The sequence below is a fragment of the Manacus candei genome, unplaced genomic scaffold, assembly GCF_025592945.1.
Source record: "Manacus candei isolate 608988 ecotype Guabito, Panama unplaced genomic scaffold, ASM2559294v1 h1tg000033l, whole genome shotgun sequence".
NCBI classification, from domain to species: Eukaryota; Metazoa; Chordata; class Aves; order Passeriformes; family Pipridae; genus Manacus; species Manacus candei.
The window spans coordinates 5065003-5084121 of record NW_026138081.1 but is presented as its reverse complement, the minus strand read 5'-3'; the positions used below and the strand labels follow the sequence as shown (position 1 = coordinate 5084121).

The following is a 19119-nucleotide window of genomic DNA, read 5'->3' as shown; positions in this document are numbered from 1 at the left end:
ATGTACTGTCTGCATCGCTCACATCCCATTTAAGACTTAATTTCTCTTTGTCAGAGCTATCACAAAACCCCATGCAGTAAATGACAAGCCAACTCCAAAGCACTGCACCTAGTAAAAATTTAATATAATAAAACAAATTGAAAACGGCAACATTATTTTAACCATTCACAATTAAAGTGGAAAAATTATAAGGCAGCCATTCATGGAATGATTTTGTGTACAAATGGTTTGGAAAAAAGACATTAAAATTACAGTTCCATACATGGAGTCAGGTAAACAGCAATGACCACGCAATGTTTTTCCTTGGAAAGCCAAGGCTGCTGAGAGATATAAGAACAGTAAGAAAAAATATTATTTTTTAAAAGAAGTTTGATGTGAACAGGAATCTGAAATTCATCATAAAGAATCTGAAATTCATCATAAACTTTCCCATCAATCTGCAATCACTTCTCCTCCTCCCTCCACCCCCAAAAGAATACAAGTATGCTTCCCTCCTCTTCTTCCCAAGTCCCAGCATAGAACAGGAAGGAACCAGCAGGAACATTTATTCCACAGCATCTCTCTTATTCTGCATTTAGCTGATGCCACACGGACGCAACTGCTACCATCAAAAGCTCCTTGAAGGCTCTGAACTAGTGGTTTTCCTGGGCCTCTTGGATAATAGTAACCTTTTACACAATCCACCTGGAAATGGTTTTTTGAAGTCAACGGTGGGTTTCTGTGTTTAATACTCAGCTATCTGACAAGCCACAAAAATCAAAAAGTCCTGTCTAGGTGTGACAGTTCTGCCATCCTCACTTAAATTAATGTCAGTACAGCTTCTGCATCTGTCATCGAGTGCTGGAAAAGAAGTATTTCCCTTCTTTATATAAGGAATAATAAAAGCATTAGAACAGTAGGGAAAGTACTTGAACAGATCAGGATCAACAGAAATAGCTTTAGTCCAATTCCTATTGCCAATTAAGAAATCATTAACTGAAAAAAATCAGGTGATGACAAGATTATGGATTTCCTGGAGGGATTTACAGAAGGAAAGGGAGACATTTAAACATTACCTGCTAGACTTGCTGCCATCTACCTCACAGAAGAAAAAACAGGCAGAGATGGCTATTACAGAGAGAGTAAGAGGAATTTGTTTGTACCAAGGTCCCCTGAGGAGTAGAAAATGATACCAGATGGCCCTCACTACACTCAATGCTTGGATTTACTGTGACAGATGGGGAGATAGGTAAAAAAAAGGTTATAATAAAATGGGCCATTTCTTTTAACTCATTAAAATACTCTGCTTCAAGAAAATAATCCTCTATCTGGTACTAACAATTTGGAAAGGTTTGATAATTCAAAATTTTACATTCTCCTTATCACATAACCAAAAATTTCTTTAGTCACTGCAGTTTCAGTTACAGAATTTAAAATAATAATTCCACACAGAGATAACAGAGGCAGCCAAAACAAAATGCTGTTGCCATTTCTGAAAAAGAAAAAAAGCAAAAACCACAGAAGTCTTCTATCACTTAAGTGCCACAATGAAAAGCATGTTATCAAAATTTTTGTGCCAATTTTAAGTTGCCAATGTTTTCATTCCAAATCCCTCACCTGCTGCTATAACTTGGATTCTGTACTTCATGAATCATTAAACTGAGTATTACTATTTCTGATGGTTGCTCCAGAAACTGGAAACATGATCTGAAGGACAGGAAAATAGAAGGATGACAAGATCTTTTAACAGTGGCACCTACAATTAATGTGTCAGAGGTTATATTAGCAGTGAAATCACGTCCTGGTCAATACACACTGATCCTTAAAAGAAGGTACTATCCACATGCTCTAACACTGGAACAAAAGGCATAGAATAGGACCTTAGTTATATACCTCCCTAAACCATTGCTATTGTTATACACAAAATGAGGCTGAAGTGGAATGTAGTCAGGATGCCCCCTTAACTCCCAGGGCAAGGTGCACATGCAAGTGACAGATAAGAGCTTAAAGAATAAAAATTTACTGCTTTACTAAACATCAGCACCTAGTGCTGCACTAAGCTATCTCCTGCTTCTGTTACTGCTCTTGCAAACCCTCCAGGTTTGGAAACACTTATATGGAAAAATTAAGCAAGGTAAAATAGTGAGATTATCAAGGAAGAAATTAACTAGTGAGAAATCAGGAAGGACACTGGGATCTCTGGTGTAAACATCCCTGTGTATCATTTGCACATGCTAGAAAGCTGTTTCACTGAACTTTTTTAACCAGTAACTTACTAATTGCATATATATGTTGTAAAAAACCAAACAAAACCATATAAGAATGCACAGGAGAGGATCTCATCCACGTCATTAATTTTGCAGTGGCTTTTCAGAACACAGTATTGAAGGCCTAATGCAAAAAATCCTAGTTTAGGCCTAAAACACCAATTCTACCTGAAAATACTGTCTCATGGGGAAAAATGATTTTTAATAATTTTGCATGGATTTTTATGTAGTAAAAGACACAAATAAACAAGCCGTCCTGGGAATCAATACCAGGTTCAATCCTAGGATACACCCGTATTGTTAGAAAGCCAACAGACAGAGCAACCAGCAGTCCAAGAGCCAGGCCAAACCCATAACTGAACTAACAGACAAACAGAACAATGACAAAAATGGGAAGAAGTTATGAGGCACAATGGGCTGCGTAGTATAAGTAATAAATGGCATCAAAACCAGACACTCATTCAAATGGAAACAAGAAGCACTTCAGTTAAGAAGATATTTCAAGCCTTGACAATTCATTTCAAACAAAAAAACAATCAAAAAGAAAAATATATTTGGCAATGTTATCTTTAAAAAGTGCAGACAAAGTACAGTTTAAAACAGGTATGGCATTAAAAAGTTTTCCCCTAAAGAAAGAATGTTATGCTGATCCTGTGCATGTCAAGAACTCCTGACTTTTCAATGCACTACAGTTACTAGAGTGTAATATATTCTGAATAAGAGAAATGGTGCCTGACAAGACAAAGCTGTGCCTGGGAAATAGAGGGCTCTTTCACCACTCCTCTGCAGTGAGAGACATCATGAATTGGCAATAAGTCCTTCAGTAGATTCACCAAAACTAATGCTTCTCAATAAGAGGTGAATGAACAATTCCCAAAGGAAGAACAAAATGTCTAACAAGTCCACTGGGAACCCACCAGTTTGGTTTTCTGTTTGTTGGGGTTTTTTTGTTCAGAACTGCTTTTGAAACACTTTGTACTCTATCTGCAGCATAAATATTTAACTAAACAACTAGTTTTGTTATCCTTTATACCTTTTATTTAGTGAAAAACTCACACAGCCCTCCACTGATTTCAGCAGTTCGGACTTTTGAAAATGAGCTAGTAAAGTTCTCTGGTCCCTTAACTGCTGTCTCCATCAGATTTCTACTCCCCAGAGCCCAGAACAGCTCTATTTCAAAGGGCACTATGGGTATTTCTCTCAATAGAAGCAGTAGTGTAATCATAGTACCCAAGATGTAATTCCTGCTAACATTTTTGGTGCTTAACACATGACTGACTTGGAAGCAGACCATCTCCCAAGAAAAAGTGCCTTTTTAGAATTTATTAACCATTGGATAAACAATCAAAACACTGTTCTCCTTGCTTCTATCCTTTGTCTTAAATAGTGGAATACACTGCAAAATTCACTTGCACTTTCTTAACCGGCTGATTCTTAGTCTAATCCTACACTTTGTCTACATAATTTCTTTCCTATCAAGTGACTCTTCTGTGACAACAGCAGTGTTATCCAGAGTTCCAAGTGTAGCCCATTGCTGCAATACAATTAGTGACAAACAACACAAGGACCAGTTATGTTGCCAGGACAGCGCAGAACCGATAGAGCAGAGCCCCCTTCTTCATCAGTAAGACTTCAACCTTTCATAATGCAGCAATCCATGGTTTTTGCCCTCAGCTGTGAAAGCTGAACTGCAGGATACTTTGGTGATTGCAATTTCGTGATGAGTTGCTATGTTCTTCCCTGCTTACCTTCCTTAAACTTCAAATTCCATCTTCCCTGAGAATAGGGCCAGAAGTAGCAATTAAAATAGCAAATGTCTTCAGAAGAGAAAGTTACATAGAATTTACGTCAAGCTGCCAAAGTACATTTTGCTACACTAAAAACTTTCCTAGTATTCCTCATTTTGCAATCAAGATTCCCTCTGAACTCCATACAGTGGATGGGATGGATGATGGATAAGAGACAATAGTAAAGGGAGCAGCCGACATTTTACTGCTCATGTCAGATCGAGGAGGAGAACAGTGAAATCTGAGCTTTTAGTGATGGTGTCCAATAGACAAAACTAGAGGAATAAGGCATCCTAATACTAGGGCTGCCACCTCCAGACGACTGAGTCCTTTTCCTCCAGTTGTTTCAGGTTTGTGGCTATGAGCAATTCCTCCTACTTCTGGAAGGACATGAACTGTGGCAACGTAAAGAAAAGTCCCAGCAGAAAACAGCATAGCAACTCCAGTGGCATTGACTTCTGAAAGAGCTTCTTTGCTGCTCTGAAACACAAAGAGCAAAAGTGAGGATAAGCGGAAGTTCTTCAATGGGTAACAAAAAAAAATTCTGTATATGTCCAGACACAACAGGATTTCTATGAACTCTCTTCTCTCGCAATGACAAGCATGTTCTTTTGTGTCTTGCACCTTACATGTAGTAACAGGCACTCTAAAGTTGGGGGGGGCAGAAAGACACTCCTCATCCAAGTTGCTTCACTTTGGACTTCTTGCAAAAGAAAAAAAGTCACAGTCTCTGCAGAAGCATCTTGTTTGACCATCTCACAACATACAAAACATGTTTTGAAAAAAAATAAAGTTGATATTGCAAAGCCAAAAATTTTAGGAAGAACATTCAAGATTGGTTTTTTCCCCCCTTTTTCTAAACAAAGGGTTCAAATAAGATATTAGTCTTTAAATATCTGGTGTTCAGAGCCAAGTCCCAAATCATCACTCATTCAATATTTCATTTGTATGTAGAAGGAAACCCCTAAAACTTTTCCAGAATTTCCATGCAAACTTCATGAAGAAATGCAACTTCTGGATCAAAACTGAGCACCTCTTCACATTCATACTAGGATTAAGATCACGCTACACATCAGTAAATGTAATGAAATGCAAACCCACTCATATCAGATTCACATGCTTCTTGAACACTTTTCAGCTCAGGTGTGATCTTAGTTCTCTGGTACATTCTTGGGTCATTTTTTCAAAGAGCAAAGATACATCTTCATCTGGAACTATAAAACTCCTGTGACAGCCCTGATGCCTTATCAATTCTCTGTTCTTGCTGAAGCGCAAAATGCAAACCCAACTCTTGATGAGCATGCTTCAAAAGAATGCTCAAACAGAATTCTTATTTCCATTTACAAACCCAACCCTTTTTTCTGCTGCCTCTTGCACTGTAATGTCAAATATAATTCCTCTCTGGCAAGTAAAGGGATTAGCCCAGATGATTTATTTAATCTTTCCTCTCATGCCTTGGGTTTTGTGAGATCATGTTATACTCTTTACAACACATGCCCACAGTGTGTCACCAGCATGACCCACAGCAATTTGGAAATACAGGACTGCCAAAAGATATGCTATAAGAAGCAGAAACATTTAGTTAGGACAGAGATGATAAACCCATGTGCAGTGGCTCATTTCACAGGCCATTTGTTGTATAGACCCAAGACAAGACTATGCTTTAAGGAGTAAGAGAGGCAAAAAGGCTGTTCTAGCTGAGGATTCAACTTCTGACACAGACTTTGAACACAGAGGACCACTTCTGGGATGGTAGGGGAAACTAGCAAAGATTATTTTCTACCTGCACATTAAAAGAAGAATGCATGCAACAATGCTGAAAATTACACAGTTAAGTAGGCATCTGATAAAGCCTGGTATATGAGTAAGTTGTTCTCAGTGGGGAGCAACAGAAAGTAGAAAAGACAGAAATCAGACTTTTAAAAAAAGCTATACAAAACTCTGTAAAGGCATTATATCACTGTGATGGAAAGCATGGGTTATTTGTTTTGTGCATTCATGTTGCTACCTTTTCATCAACTTTTTTTAAAATCTCCATTCTGCTAAATTTTTCAAGCAGTTTGGAATTTTGTTATATGAAAATCATGATATTCCTTTCCCCAAACTCCAGCACTAAGCTAGATTTTGGGCAGAACAAGATCACAGACCTACCTTGCTTAGCCCTAGGTATGTCACCATCGACATAACAGGTGCTGCCAATGCAAAGACCAGCAAGTGTTTTCTAATTCGATTCCGTTCTAGCCCCGCATGCATCAGGAAGGAGACCAGGCCAAAGGCAGCTGGTGCCTGCAAAAAAACAATACACACTGGTAATACAATACATTCTAAAACCCCTTGAAATATGAGAAAAAGTTGAAATACAACTTACTATAAAATGTACTGAATTGGAAGAAATTCAGGATGAGCACTAGTATGTTGCAGCTAACCCAAATAAACCATCAGTTCTGCAGACCACCCCATCTTAATAACTGTACCTAATGGAAACTCACACTCTGGCTATCAGAAAACACATACCTGTGTAGTCATTATAAATATTAAAATATTCATTCTGACTTGAGTCATTGCTATAATCTCCAAGTTTCCATTAACTTTGGTAATTTCTTTTCTTGTTACTACTACACATCCTTAGATAGAGAGTTTCTTTATCTACAGCAGAAAAATTCTAAAATTAACACGAGGAGGGAAAAAATTGCCCAAAGACAGGTAACTGTCAGCCTCCATGTTAACAAAGACTTAAAAGGTCTTTTGATTACTTCATCATTCAGTTTCATTCCTGTTCCCATCAGGTAGCAAACAAACAATCCCTTCTCTCTCTGCTGACATCCAGTTTCTTATCCAAAAGGCATAGCTGTCCTACTACTCATGAAATTTACTATATCTTTGCTTGCATAAAGACAATAGCAAGCATGACATTTTTTATGTCCTACATTTTTTATGTAGGACGCTAAAATGCACTGAGCATTTTTATCCATAATCTTTTTTTTTTAAACATAGAGGATGGAAACCATGAGTGAAAGAAAAAAGATGAGAAAGACAAAAGCATCAGTCAGGATAAGAGTAGGACAAAGACACCAGGGAAGAAATACATTTGCCTTCAAATACCAAATATTTCATAGGAGTAATTTTCCTCTTCTAAATTTGTACAATTTCAGAAGTCAGTTAATTTGAACATTAAGAATAACAAAAGTTTCAATTAGCAACAGCCACAAATTAAGCTTCACACAAGATGCAACGTTGACATCACCACCTCTGAAGAGGGTTACATAAGCCACAGTTTCTTGTATGAACACTGAAGAAAAGACATACTAGATGTGGGTTCCCTAACATTTTGAACATGTAATTATACAAGCAAGTTATTCAATAATGTATGACTAACTACTGTAATCCATCCATGTGTTAGCATAAGGCAAATAGGCATCTGCACATGTATATTTAGAGCCTTTACATTTGCACAAGTATTAAGGAAAGATCTTCCCATCTTCAAGAGCTATTGTTTGCTTGTTACCAGCAGAAACATATTTAATTTTTTTTCCTGCAGTCATCGCATATGACTGATGTTGAAACTACTACAATAACAGACGTAACTAGAAGTTGTAATTTAGTACACTGATATTGAGTGGTTTCAAAAGACTAACCCTTTAAACACTAAAACCCTTCAAAATAAATATCCTTTCCATTTTCTTAAGAACATCAGAGAACCAAAAGATTTGTAATCAGCATAAAACTGCTTTTCCTCCTTTAATGCCCTAGCATATATTTCTGTGCTTCACTTCTCTGGATACATCTCTTACAGCAGTAAGAATCTATAGGGCTTTTGTTTGTTAAAACAACCAAACACTACCACACTAGCTTCTGAAGAAGTGTGAAGCTGACATTTCTTCATGAGTTATTATTCTCTCCTCACTTTTGGGAGACTTGTCCCAGCCACTGCAACCAAGGTAGGCAGAAGGCAGTCAGATTTCTCTTTCATTTGTACCCCATTCAGACTTAGCATCAATCATTTGTTTTTCCATCATACATCATACCAGCGCTTTTTGGTCCCTGAAACTGTACTATTAACCTGTTTATTTCAATGGCATTACATCACTGAGGAAACTTTAGATCTTTAGCAATTCCTCTGTGCTTTAGTACTCTTTTGAAGAGCAAGTAAGATTTTTTTTAGATGATGACTTACCTTGTGCAACATAATTGCAACAAACACTATCAACTGGACACTAGTCTGAGAAGTAGAAGCTGCTGCACCCAATGCAACACCATCAGCTGAAAAAGGAGTGCAAATTCATTAATTATTCCTCCACATGAGCTTCCCCACCCCCTCAACGGCTGACAGTAAAAACCATGTTGATTTAAGAAGTTGTGATTCAAAATGCCATTAACAACAGCAACTCAAAACTTGCCTTTGTTTGTTAAGCCACAAGATTTCAGAATATCAGACAACCCTCAACAGGAGCTGTCTCATATTTCCCAAGACCATGAAAACCATACTGAGAATCTACTCAGTATTGATACATCCTTTCAAATTAGAACCAGGTAACAAGTTTAGTTGTTTTAGTCTTCTGTAGTAGAACAAGCTTCCTGTCTAAATTAAAAAAAATCAGTTTTATTATTACCCTCTAAATGATTTTTCAAATATAACTATTGTAAATAATTTTTTATCATTTAACATAAATGTATTGTCCAAATGAAACAGAAAATGGATACAATATTATTCCTTAATATATAGACACTTTGTTAAGTGAAGAAGTATCTTTTTGATCAACATCTGACTTCTCTAGACAGCAACCCTCAGCAGAAGATTAAAAAGCATCATATTTATACTACATATCAATCAAGAATAAAAACAATCTAATTATTTCTGCATGGGTTGACTGCATCACATGCACAGTCAGTCTTTGCAAGTTGCACTGTGTTTCAGTTAAATCTTTGTGCTCCACCTTACGTCTTTTTTCCTACAAGATACTATTTTTTAAATTAGTATTTTTAAAAAAAACCACAGGTGAACCAACAAGCAAACCCAAAGGTGTTTCATACTACTTATCAAACGCCTTAGCATGTACTGAAATTCAGCAGCTAGAGGAGCCAGCAAAGGAACTGAAGTGGCAGAGAATGAGCATCACACAACTTTTCAAATGGGAAAAATAAAAGAGTGAAAATACCATACCCAAATAAAACTCTGTGGAACATCTGAGAACTGGTATTTTCCCAGTTAATTCTGGGAATATCCTTAGTTCTCTCTGCTCTACCTTTTTTTTTTTTTAATAAAAAGCGACCTTCAAATGCAAAACCCAAGTGTGTCCATCACATCCAAAGATGACCCACACAGCAATGGATGTCCTTGTCAAGCACTAGCAATAGATCCCACGTTACCTGCAGCATGGACTACTAGTCCCAGTGTTGTGGTGATTTTGGAGTTGCCTGATCTTGCAGCTTCTGGATCTGAAACAATCATGAGAAAAGTTAATATAAAGGGATCAAACACACAAATGATGCTGGAAGAATGAGAAATTAATTCCATAAGCTGCACTTGGCTGACAGCAATGGTATACTCATGTCAAACATGAGGAGACACTCACTAAGAACATTTCCTTTAAATTTGTTTGGGATTGACCAGTACTAAACACACTCAAAGAGAATCACATTTTACATTATACCTCCATTCTGGCCTACAGAATTTTTCTAATTTAGACAAAGTAATATGTAGCCATTTGGGAGATAACAAAACTGTAAGACATTGCTTCAAGAGAAAAGTGTTTTTCTCCAGCAGCTTTAAAAAAAATAACAAACCCACTACATTTCCAGTGACAGAGGTACAGGCTAGATAAAACTTTACTTAATATCCTATTTTATAGTGTGCATATCTAACACAGACACAATTAAATTTTCTTCTGGTATTTGCTATGATCAGAAACATAGAAAAGGATTATAACCTGTACAAACCAAGGATTCTTCTGACAGTTGCTCACCTGCGTCTTCCTGACATCCTTACTGCCCTTGTTTCCTTCTAAAAGCTTTGAAAATCAGCTAGCCATGGCTGTGGCTCCATTTACACTTCTTCAGGAGCACAAGGGTGACACAGCCCCTGCACTGGTCTTCCATCTGTCCCACCACACTAACCCCATAGAAGCATTTGCACAGCTACACTGTGAACTGCCAAGAATCCCACCAAAACATATCACCCCTCTCCTTTGTATGTTTTACTTCTCCTTTAAGATCAATTCCTTAATTTTTGAGGGTCAAATTCCACCATTAGAGGCAATTATGTGGGAGAAAATGAGCAGCCAAAGGCAATAAAATATCTTCTCAAATGACAGAACACCTTTGGTGTATTTCAAGTGACAGTCTGAGTATTAAGCCTCAGGCAGTAAACAAAGGCAACTGTAGTCTTGCAAGAAGTTGACAAACCTTTAGACAAAGCAGGAGATATTTTAAAGTAAGTGAAAGTGAAGCTCTAGACTAGTGTGGGAGGTCCAGCTGTGCAGTTGCAGTAAAGGACCAGAGCTTACCTCTAATCCTTTCTGCATTCTTACTTAAGATAACCTGTTCTTTGCAAAGCTTACCTATATGTATGACAATTATGTAGGAAAACCCAAATGAATATAAGACTAACCTGAAGTTTTTTAGAAAGCCAAAGAAATCCCCTATGGGTGATACTGTAAAACAGGCAATAACTCAAGTGTCAAGTCACCCTTCACCCCCACACCATATGTGCTCACACTTATTTCATGTTAGAGAAGCAAGCTCTCAAACTATGCTGAATTTCAGGATACAGTTCCAGCATAAGCATTTCACATGGACCCCGATTTATGTTTGTAAAGCACCTACTGAAACACTCTGGACAAATTAAATCTGGTAGCACTCAAAAAAAAAATAAATCACAACATGGTAATTAAAATGAATTAACAAATCTAATTCAATCTTACTGAATCTTTACTTACCATCTGTAGAGTGCACATGAGAGCTGCCTATCTGATCCACCAAAAGCATGAAGACAAAGCCAAGGACAAGGGATACACCGATGTAGGCATGCAACCTGGAATGGTCGTGGCCATGCTCAGGTACAACCGCGACTTTTGCTACCTTCTCAGACTCAATCACTCGCTGCATCTCGCTCGCCGGGTGATGCTTCCCTGTGACAGGCAAGCAAACAGATTAGGAGATGGGACTAAACATGACACGGCCACCTTTTTCCTCCTTTGCTGAAAGCCTTCCTTACACTTTCTTGGACAATACACAGAAGTCCTTATTTAAGGTCTTTCTTTTTTGGGAAGCCTGGTTGGTCTCTCCTCATATATCTTCAGCATGGAAAAGCAAGTAAAGCATTAACACATGATAAGCTAGGCTACTTTGTTTAAATGCTGCACTTTAAATACAAATTAATTGATAAAAATTGCTGTATAATTCCCTTTTAATTGAAGTTGCCAATTTTGTCAATATTCAGTGATACTCTCAAGCAGTTACTTCATAATCTTCATTTAAGTGAGAAAATAAAAGCTTGTCCATGCCCTCCCCACGACATTTACTTCATCTCACTGAGCTACCCTGAAATCAGACGAGCTCCAAATGAGTCTAAAATCTAAGAATGGAAAAGATGATGTCTCAACAGGTTTTTAATTAAGTTTCTTTGTAGAAAATGCTTTATTTGGTGCACAGTTCATAATTTTAAAACATTTTCAAATATTTCATAGATTAGTAACAGCAACAAATGTCTCCACCTGCAATGACTTTTAAAAAGCAGAGATGTAATACTATAACTTTACCAACTTTTACAGACTGCCATTTAGCCAGCATGTGTGATCTTTATCACGAGCAAATACCACACAAAATTCCCACCAATTTCAATATAAATTGCATCACTCGCTCTGCATTTACACAGGCTTAAAAGAGAAAGTTTTCCAGCATGTGCACTTAACATTTCTAGTAGTCTTTGGCCTAGAAGCTCACAAGACAGATGCACAAGATCCTCCAACCTTGCTTATGACCATAGGAAACATCTGCTTCTGCAATCCCATCTGACAGTCGGAGATGTCCAGAAGTACATAGCTTCTTTAGTATTGGCCAGCAAAGATTGGTAAGAGTTGCCTTAATACATTTATGTGAAAGAGATTTAATACAGTTATTTTTTAGCAAAATTCTAGGTATTGTTTCCAGCTGATACAAGTGAATAATCATGGCAAAACCTTCTTCTCCCAACTGCATGCAGAAATACACTGTTAAAAAGGTACAACCAAAGATCAGGAATAGAAAATTTTGAATTAAGTTCTCAACTACCATATAGAGCATAGTAATATTTGACCTCTTGGATTCAGACACTGCTCACCTAAACCATATATTCTTTTCCTTTTTTTGTATTTCCCTTTATGGTCCCTGGCAGAGACAAGACATCAGGCTAGAAAGCCCTTTGAGTGATACAGAAGAGGCATTTAATGCTCCTTGGCAATCTTGTTATTATACATAGTTGTACTTCCACAGCAGGTAAGGTGCTTTGCAAACAGTATTACTCAAGTGTTTCCAATGGGAGAAGAGATAGTAAATCTACTTCCCCAACTGATATCTCAAGCCAGATGTTTGAGTTGCATGCTGTTCTGCAAAGCCCTGAACTACCTACCATTCACGTACAAGTTGCCTCCACTACAGAACAGGGACAGTGCTTAATAATCATGTTTGGCAGGCTAAATTAACATTTGTAAACCCTTTTAATGTGCTCCTAAGACAATGTTTCTTCTGTGTTTCTCTGATAGACCTAATGATGGTATTGCATCATTAATGGTAATTGTTTTCATAAAGTCTCCTGTCCTTTCCCTACACTTAGAACACAGTTATTCACAGAAGCAATTTTCCTGTATTTACATGCAAACTCAAGAAAAATTTATTCTTTGAGTAAGAAGTGAAAACAGACAACCCATGTGCAAAGCTCCAGTGCATCACAGTCCAATATAAGGATGCAGGTGATATGGATGCACATTAATTTCTCTTCCCTCACAAAGCAACTGTTAGCACTATACCATGAAGAGGACTCTTGTCATGTTCAAATCCTTGATCAGAAACTTCATTTTCTCTTAAGATCTGAACATGGGGAGAAATAACCCCAGGTACCTTTACATGCTGGGAGACAACAATCAGAAAAGTAGCTTTGCAGAAAAGAACCTCAAGATCCAGTGTCAGGACCTGAGGGAACAGCCTGAAGTTGTGTCAGGGGAGGTTTATGTTAGATATTTGAAGTTATGTCAGGGGAGGTCTTTTGGTTGGCCACTACTCTTCAGACATTTTAGACACTAACGCCAAAAATCTGACTTACTCTAGCAAGTCATATTCTTGCTGGAGTATTCACATATCTTATTGGATGAGACACAAGTGTACATTCATCCCACTGTACAAAATGTTGTCACAGTGCCTTTGCTACAAAGCACACCAGAATAGGCTTGGTACCCCTTGCAAGATTTCAAACATATCTTCGCTGAACAAGAAAAAATTACTTCAGACCACACAAGATTGTTGTCATCTATATTAAGAAGTTAAGTTTGCTTCAGATCATTTCAAGCTGTAAAACATAGTGTGTAACTCATGGCAATCTCTCTGACAGTGGTTATACAGTTTCATGAGTCAAAACAAAGGACTGATGTCAGCAAAAGAATTTTATCTGCTGGCAGCACTCAAACCAAGGTTTCAATACACACATACAGAGGTTTATGATCAAAGAATAATCCAAGTCATGATTTATTGTTGGCTCTTAGCCTGCAAGGTCAAAAATTAGAAGTTATTTATTCTGTGGCCTGCGGGTAAATACAGAAGTAACAGTAAATTACTTTTGTATCAATGAAAAACACTCAAATGCTTGATAGCAAGCAACCAGTCTCAGATTTAAGTTACACTTGAAAATGGGAAAACAAAGACCTTCTTCCTTTTGTTTTTCCAGCTCTATGAATACACCTCAATATTTCCCTCAGGTGCACCTTTCTAGGTTTAATTATGTAAATAGGTGAATTTAAAAAAAACAAACAAAAAAAAACAAACAAAAGAAAGCTGTTAAGTTCTCACAAGCTTAACTTTGAATATCCTACTTTTCTAAGAAAAATACTAGAAATAATTTTTGTAGTTAAATCTGTAATACCCCTTTAATTTCGACCCTTTGAAATATAAAAAAAAAATCTTTATTGATAGACTGTCTTTAGACATGATACTGTGAGTTAGACATGGAGTCTGAAGCCACAGACAAATTCTTTTTTTTCTAGGTAAATACTTCTGATATTACTAATATAATACTTCTGGGAATATTTCTGCAGTAATGGTCTTTCTCCACAAACTAAACAAAGTTACAGACCATGTAGCTCTAAACTGCAAGCTGTAGATGTCATATGTGAACAGTATGCCCTGTTTAGTGAAAAAAACTTAAAAAATGCAAACGTTCACAGCAATTGTATTCACTACTAGCCATAACATTACAGGAGAAAATTAGTCTATTCAGAATTAAATTTGAATGGAGAGCAAACCCTTGAGCGAGGCCATCTGGGTTTGGTTCTTACCCTCCAAAATATCTTCATAAAGTGCATGTACTCCTTCTGGCACAATGACAGCCAAGGCAGTCCCACATAGCAGCCCAGCACCCAGAACAGTCACCAACTTCAACCTCTCCTGCAAGCAAGTACAAAACAAGTATCATCTTTAGGAATAAAAATGCTTTCTTTAATCTCCCTTATTAACAGAGGTTGGGACAGGGGGTTACTTGTTACATTAGTATTGACAATTTGCAATTAAACTTTAACAACAATACCTAAAAATGGTTTTACAGTATAGCAAAGAATAATAGTTTAACTCATATTTTGGGAAGAATTTCTACAAGATTAAAAAACAGACATAGTTTATCAGTACTTGTACTGTTACTTAGGGTTATCTTCCTAGTTATATTCTAATTTGGGGCAAAAAGCTTAGAGACTTATCACTCCTCCCAAACTCACTATATTATGTTCTATTAATAAAACTACCAATTCATTTCCTTGTGACAGGCTTAAGTCAAAGCCATGTACTAAAATCCAATTACATGAACATCTAATAGACTCTAAAATACAACAGTTTGCAGAGGCCACTTCTCACAATTTCTGTAAGAGCTCCCCTCATATCACATGGAGCAATCAGGGGAGTCTAGGTCCTCATAACAACCACGTAGCACATATTTTGTGGCAGAGCCATCATCATCATCTCCCATGCTCAATGCTACCAAAATACAAACTTTAACTACTGAGGACCTGGACGCAGAAGTCAGTGTCTGATTAACAGGAAACCACTTGCCACATACCCTTCTTGTGCCATCCATCCTCCTTTGTGCACCATGACACAAATTGTTCAGTCTCACCAAAACAGGCAACACTTGCACAGAAGAAGTAGGAGGCTCTAGAGAAATGCATAGCTAACCTTCTAAAAGCAAGCCAAATGTGGCCATAAGGAAACAACTGCAGCATTACTGGGGAAAATTCAAATAGTAATATGCAAGAGATGAAAACACCTGTAAAGTTTCTGCAAACATGCACCTTATAGTGCCATATATAATAACTATACTTGGTAAATTGTTATGCAGTGGCAATCTACGTTAAAAGATAACCTTCAACATCCACTTTTCATAATCATTTTGCAAAAACATAGTATCTTACAAGGGAAAAAAAATTATTTTTACCTGCAACACTATAGTATCTTTTGCATACGTCCATAAAAAAAGGGAAAAAGTGTCAAAAGTAATACTGATTTCTTACAACTGCAAATACAGAGTACTGCTTGCTTTCCCTTGGGCATCTGTGAATTTTGAATATCCATGGAAATAATACACACTAACAAATTAGTGTTTCAAGATAAGACTCCATCTCCTTATCAGTACAAAATATTTAGATGGGGCAAATACAGAAATTTAATAACAGCCTACACAGACAAGCAAAAGCAATATAGTTTTATCCAAGAAATCAAACAATTTCAGTGAAACACACTTGTGTGTCTCTTGTTAAAAAACAAGAGCAGCAGAGTAAACAGTGCTAAAAATCCATGGGAAAAATCTTAAATTCCTCAAATTAGCAAGCTGTTTCACTACTCAGTATTTATTTTAAATCTACATGGCACTGAAACTTTTACTGGAACATATCAAAAAAACTCATACCTACTTTCACAGACAACACTGCTGGCCTCTCTTATATCACCAAAACATTCGAATTGCTACAACTCTTTTTTTTTAAACTTTTGCGTTTAGACTAAAACTTAAGACTTAGCCTCAAGAACTGGTACAGTGTTGTTTCTAGCCCTAAATTAGACCAACAGAGTCCTGTAAGTCAGGATTAAGCTGAAAGGGTACATCTGCACACAGAAGTAAGGCGAAGCTCGGTACAATCTGCACCTTTTTACCACCAATGTTTAGTCATACCTGGCTTTGCCAGTTTTACACTTTCAAGGATATCCTAATCTAATTACAGTAATAGAAACCAGCATGAAATCAGAACACAAGTAATAGGTTCAATGGCAAAAAACTCATCTGAAGGAATGTAATAACACTAATGAATAATTTCACTGTTCTCCAGCATCTGGAGTATATTATGTATAGCATTCACTTTTGTTTTCAACTCAAATATTATAAATGGCCAGTGGGAAGAGGCATTTTAACTTGGGCTACCTGCAAAACTTTTGCAAACAATAGAATGCATAGTCCAACCAGTCATTTCAGTTTGAAATTGTCTTTGTTGCAGAATCCTAAGCAATCACTTTTAACAAAACCATTCTAACTTCTAATTATACACTTCCAGGATTAGCTAGGATTTGTATATAATTTGCAGAAATATTCTTCTCCTCTTTTAAACCAGCATTGCATGCAAACCCTTAAGACACCCAATTTAAATCAAGAGTAAAACCGAGTCAAGAATTTCTGAGAACCTAAGATACTACAATAAACTCGATTGCACACATGTGCATTGATAGTAAAATACCACACACACAAAAGGCTAATAAGTACATGGTTACTGCTTATGGAGAATTTTGGATCCACAACAGATCTGTATTCCTGCACTGCTGAAAGCCTTGAGAGATTTAGGAGACCACTAATTCAACGATATAAATAAACCACATAAAGACAGATCAATAACCCTATCTTCAAACAACACTGAACATAAAGTCAGAGAAAACAGGTGACTATTGAACATATACATGACAAAATACAAAATTAAATAAAAAAAGAGACATTATTAGCATGCAAGGCAGTGCTCTCAACAAATTCACAAGAAAACCCTTCACAGGCTTCAGGGCAGAAGTGACTTTTGAAGAGTGAGATGCTGGAAGCAACAACACTGAAGACACATAAGGGGAGGTCCATCAAAGCATCAGAGGAAGCACTGGCAAAACAGAACTCTGCAAATATTTATGTGAAGACTTCAGAATACATTGTTAGGTTTCAATTCATTTAGCTGACTTGTACTGTTCCTGAAATGAACAGCCTTTCCTTCCATGCTGCTCAGGGTCTACTGCTCCCAAAGCCTCCTAGAAATAATGGGACCAAAGGACAGGTGCAGCCCACCCTCTGACTCGATGGAAGAAAAAGTAACATCTCTTCCAGCACTTTGCTTCCCAAAAGCAGCACTGCTTCCAGGAGAAACAGGAAACCTCCCATAAGAGCACTCTTACTACCTTAGAACAACTAAATTCTCACACCATACCTCTATACAACAACCATCACTGAGAAAGAGGAAAAACCCCTCAGGCACCAGAGGATATTAGAAGACTTCCAGAGAATGTAACAATCATCATCACCTCAATGACCAAATACACTTAATGATGAAATCCCATACTGTTTTGAAAACTCACCCAATCTATGAAAGTCTCACTCTCCCTCAACAGTACCTTATTTATCCAAGATTTTTTTTTTCCAAAAGAATGCTTTGAGTTACCCGGGGCAGTAACTTGAACTTGTATTGTGATCAAAAAGCTAAGATTTAATTTTCAGCATTGCAAGCTGTGAACAAAACTGTCAGTCAAAGTTTTCTGATAACATTCTTGGAATCGTTTTTGAAAGCCTTAATTTGAGTAGCCCATAGGCACATAAGAAGAGATAATCTCTTCAGCAGTTTCTTACACAAGCTTCTAATTCTAATTCTAAGAATAGCCAAGTCCAACTCCTATTCATGTCCTTCCATGCTGAGACTGTGCTGCACCTGTAGCAGAGATGTTCGACTCGAATTTAGCATGTTTAAATGGCTTTTATACACACTCTGAAACCAGCATAATTTTACACAGCAACTTTGAATGAAAATTAAAATCGCACTCACAACTTCCTTAAAAACCTTTTAAGGTTACAGCATTGCCCCTAACAGCGTTGCCGGACTTTCAAAAGGACAGCGTTAACTCCTACTGGGAGATCTCCCCATCTGGTTTCTCCCTTAGCAACCAACGAGCAGTTCGGCGGAGCCGTCTTACCTCGGAGAAATTAACCGCCAAGGGGATAATTCCTGCCACATAGCAGGCAACCAGCATGGCCAGGGACAGCAGGCAGATGGAGGGGAAGTCATCCATTTCGCCGCTTTCTGTGCGGTCCCTTGAAGTGAAATTCAACAGCAACTTTTCCACCTCGCCCGGCCGCACGCCTTAGCCCGTGCAGACACCGAGCTCCCAGGAGAGGCTCTCAGCCATGTCTCTGTCGCCCGGCGGCTCCGGCCGGCTGTGCCCCCAGCCGGGGGTGCGCGGGGAGACCCGCCAAGGCCGGAGGGCGGGGGGGGCTCTGCCCCCGGCGGGCAGGCCCGGCCCTCACCTGAGCCAGCGGAACCCTCTCCCGCACCGCGCCGCTCCCAGGGGAGGCGGGAGGGGACAGCGAGCACCCAAGCGGCTTCTCACAGCGGGGACGAGGGGAGGACGCTGCGGGACCGACGCTCCTGCCCCGCACCCGCTGCCCGAGTGGCACGTCCGAACTTCCCCTTCCGGGCCGGGCCGCGCCTCGCCCAGCCCCGCGCGCTTCCCGGCCCCAAGATGGCGGGCGAGGCCGCGGGCTGGCGGGGAGAACCCTGACCCTCACCAAAGATGGCCGCGCGCCGCGCCCCGCCCCCGCCGCTCCGGGGAGGCCTCCCCCGCCGGCC

At 38.5% G+C, this 19119-nt stretch overlaps 1 protein-coding gene across 1 annotated transcript; it reads right to left on the bottom strand.

The window, feature by feature from the left end:
* Nucleotides 1-100: 100 nt before the first annotated feature.
* Nucleotides 101-19037, bottom strand: SLC39A9 (solute carrier family 39 member 9). Its single transcript, XM_051791479.1, has 8 exons — nucleotides 18798-19037; nucleotides 18467-18584; nucleotides 14554-14662; nucleotides 10969-11160; nucleotides 9401-9469; nucleotides 8208-8293; nucleotides 6185-6319; nucleotides 101-4513 (listed from the first exon to the last, which is right to left on the bottom strand). The coding sequence occupies exons 2-8, from the start codon at nucleotides 18560-18562 to the stop codon at nucleotides 4283-4285; spliced, it is 918 nt and encodes a 305-aa protein (XP_051647439.1). The 5' UTR covers nucleotides 18563-18584; nucleotides 18798-19037; the 3' UTR covers nucleotides 101-4282.
* Nucleotides 19038-19119: the final 82 nt, after the last annotated feature.